At 23.7% G+C, this 3,633-nt stretch overlaps 1 protein-coding gene across 1 annotated transcript in view; it reads left to right on the top strand.

The window, feature by feature from the left end:
* ADAM28 (ADAM metallopeptidase domain 28) overlaps positions 1 to 3,633 on the top strand; it is a 25,874-nt gene that overhangs the window by 11,156 nt on the left and 11,085 nt on the right. Inside the window, exons 11-12 of the mRNA XM_017827273.1 lie at positions 727 to 811; positions 2,157 to 2,287. Of these exons, the coding sequence (XP_017682762.1) occupies positions 727 to 811; positions 2,157 to 2,287 (216 nt within the window). The remainder of the gene's footprint in view (positions 1 to 726; positions 812 to 2,156; positions 2,288 to 3,633) is intronic.

The raw sequence follows: 3,633 nt of genomic DNA, 5'->3' as shown, positions 1-3,633 counted from the left end.
AATAAATAAATAATATATATAATAAAAATAAATAATATACAATATATATAATAATATGTAATATATATAATGCAATATATTCTATGTTATAATATAGAATATATATAATACAATATATACTATATTATAATATATATAAAATATATCATTGAAAATGCAAAAAATAAATTAAGAAAGAAATCTAGAAATAAAAAATAAATAATAATAAAATAAAATAATAAAATAATAAAATAAAACAGTAATAAAATAATAAATAAATAATATATATAATAAAAATAAATAATATACAATATATATAATAATATAGTATATATTGTATTATATATATTCTATATTATAACATAGAATATATTGCATTATATATATTACATATTATTATATATATTGTATATTATTTATTTTTATTATATATATTATTTATTTATTATTTTTATTACTATTTCATTTATTTATTATTTTATTTTATTATTATTTATTTTTTATTTCTAGATTTCTTTCTTAATTTATTTTTTGCATTTTCAATGGTATATTTTATATATATTATAATATATAATATAATAGTGTACATAATATACATATTATATATTATATATAGTAATGTATTATATTTTAATATATTATGTATCAATTTATTTATATATTATATATTTCATAATTATTTTTTTATATATTTTCCTTCTTTTCTGTCCCATCCCTGCCCCCCCTCTGCTTCCTTCTCCTTTCCAGGGGCCTCAACTTCGAGGGGACCACGATTGGCTTGGCCTTCCTCAAGTCCATCTGCAGTAACTTATATTCTGCAGGGGTCATTCAGGTCGGATTGACTTTGATTTTATTGCTTTCAAAGCCTTTCTTTTGGTTTCTTGCTGATGAAAACTGTTGGTTTATGGCACTTTCAGTTCTCTTGGTCCCAGAATTCTTGGATTAGGAATTCACTTCCCTGGAAGTGTCCCAGGTCGGGTTGGAGCCACCTGGGACAGTGGGAGGTGTCCTGCCCGTGGCAGGGCTGGAACTGGAGGAACTTTGGGATCCCTTCCCACCCAAACCACTCCAGGACTTTATTTTAAATGAAATGCAGAGGATTAAAAAAGCACACACGTGGTGTACACACCCATGATATCTATTTTATTTACATCTATATTATAGTGTAGAGCTATAATAGATCGAGACTTTTAATGTATTCTTTTATATCTATATTTATATTCTATTTATATCTATATTTATTCCAGATATATCTATATAGATATAGCTATATTATATTTATTCTAGCTATATCTATATAGATACATATATTCTATTTATATCTATAGTTATTTATATTTATATTTCATTTATTCTAGCTATATCTATATAGATATAGCTCTATATATTCTGTTTATACCTATATTCTATTTCTATCTCTATTCTATTTATATCTATATTCTATTTGTTCTAGATATATGTATATAGATATGACTATATATATTTTATTTATACCTATATTCTATCTATATTCTATTTATTCCAGTTATATCTATATAGATATATCTCTATATATTCTATGTATATCTATATTCTATTTATTCTGGATATATCTATATATCTCTATATATTCTATTTATATCTATATTCTATTTATTCTAGATATATCTATATATCTCTACATATTCTATTTATATCTATATTCTGTTTATTCTAGAGAGATCTATATATCTCTACATATTCTATTTATATCTATATTCTATTTATTCTAGATAGATCTATATATCTCTATATTCTATTTATGTCTATATTCTATTTATTCTAGATATATCTATATATCTCTCTATATTCTATTTATATCTATATTCTATTTATTCTAGATATATCTATATATCTCTACATATTCTATTTATATCTCTATTCCATTTATTCTAGATAGATCTATATATCTCTATGTATTCTATTTATATCTATATTCCATTTATTCTAGATAGATCTATATCTCTCTATATTCTATTTCTGTCTATATTCTATTTCTATTTCTATTTATTTTCGATAGATCTCTCTAGATCTCTAGAACAGCTGCACACAGGGCTGGAGCCCCCCGGGGCGCGGTAGGGAGACAATTCCATGGGATCCCAAGTGCCGTTTATTCCCTTCCCTGACGCTCTCCTTGTTCCCAACCCTTGTCCCCGCAGGACCACAGCAGGAACGCCGTGGCCGTGGGAGCCACCCTGGCCCACGAGCTGGGGCACAACCTGGGCATGAGCCACGACAGCCGGGCCTGCTCGTGCGCGGACAGCGTCTGCATCATGACCGACACCGTCAGGTGAAGGGGCAAAAACACCCTCAGGCTGGGGCAAAAAGGGCTTTGAGAAGGGTTTGGGAGAAACTTCCGGCTTCCAAAAAATCAAAATGGTTTTGGCCTCTGAGATCATTCCATTCGAAATATTTGAATAAAAAAAAAAAGGAGAAAAATGAAGATATTTCAGGCCGTTGTAAGATATTCCCAGATTGTATTTATATTTATATTTATTCTATCTATATCTATTCTATTTATATCTATATTCTTTCATATTTATATTTATTCTAGATATATCTATTCTATTTATTCTAGGTACATCTATATAGATATATCTCTATATATTCTATTTATATCTATATTCTATTTATATTCTATTTTTTCTAGATACATCTCTATAGATATATCTCTATATATTCTAGATATATCTATTCTATTTATTCTAGATACATCTCTATAGATATATCTCTACATATTCTATTTATTTATTTATTCTCTTTACATTTATATTTATTCTAGGTAGATCTCTATAGATATATCTCTATATATTCTATTTATCTCTATATATTCTATTTATATCTGTATTCTATTTATATTTATATCTATCTATATCTATTCTATTTATATCTATATTCTTTCATATTTATATTTATTCTAGATATATCTATTCTATTTATATTAGATACATCTATATAGATATATCTCTACATATTCTATTTATATATTTATTCTATTCACCAAAAAAACCCAACCAAGTGAAAACCCCCCAAACTTAAGTGACTTTTGGGTAACGTTGGTGTTCCATGCGTGGTTGAAGCCTTTATGTTAAAACATGATTTCATCCTTACAACATGAAACTGCTGTGGGGTCTCAGTCAGAGCTCTATTTATTTATTCTTTCTTAATTTTATTTATAGGTCTTTATTTTTTATTTTTATTTGAACATTTCATTTTCACCTACTAAATTTTATTTCTAGATTTTTTATTATTTATTTTTTATTATTTTGTTACTATTTTATTTTCTTATTTTTTATTTTATTTTATTATTATTTATTTTTATTATTTTACTACTATTTTATTATTTTATTATCTTTAATTATTTTATTACTATTTATTATTTTATTATTGTTTTTATTATTTTATTACTATTTTTATTTTATTATTATTTTATTACTATTTATTATTTTATTATTTTATTTTATTATTTTTATTATTTTATTACTATTTTATTATTTTATTATCTTTAATTATTTTATTACTATTTATTATTTTATTATTGTTTTTATTATTTTATTACTATTTTATTATTTTATTTTCTTTAATTATTTTATTACTATTTATTATTTTATTATTGTTTTATTATTTTATTACTAT

Source organism: Lepidothrix coronata, unplaced genomic scaffold, assembly GCF_001604755.1.
Source record: "Lepidothrix coronata isolate B3197 unplaced genomic scaffold, Lepidothrix_coronata-1.0 Scaffold137, whole genome shotgun sequence".
Taxonomy (NCBI): Eukaryota; Metazoa; Chordata; class Aves; order Passeriformes; family Pipridae; genus Lepidothrix; species Lepidothrix coronata.
This window is presented reverse-complemented; position numbering and strand designations above follow the sequence as displayed.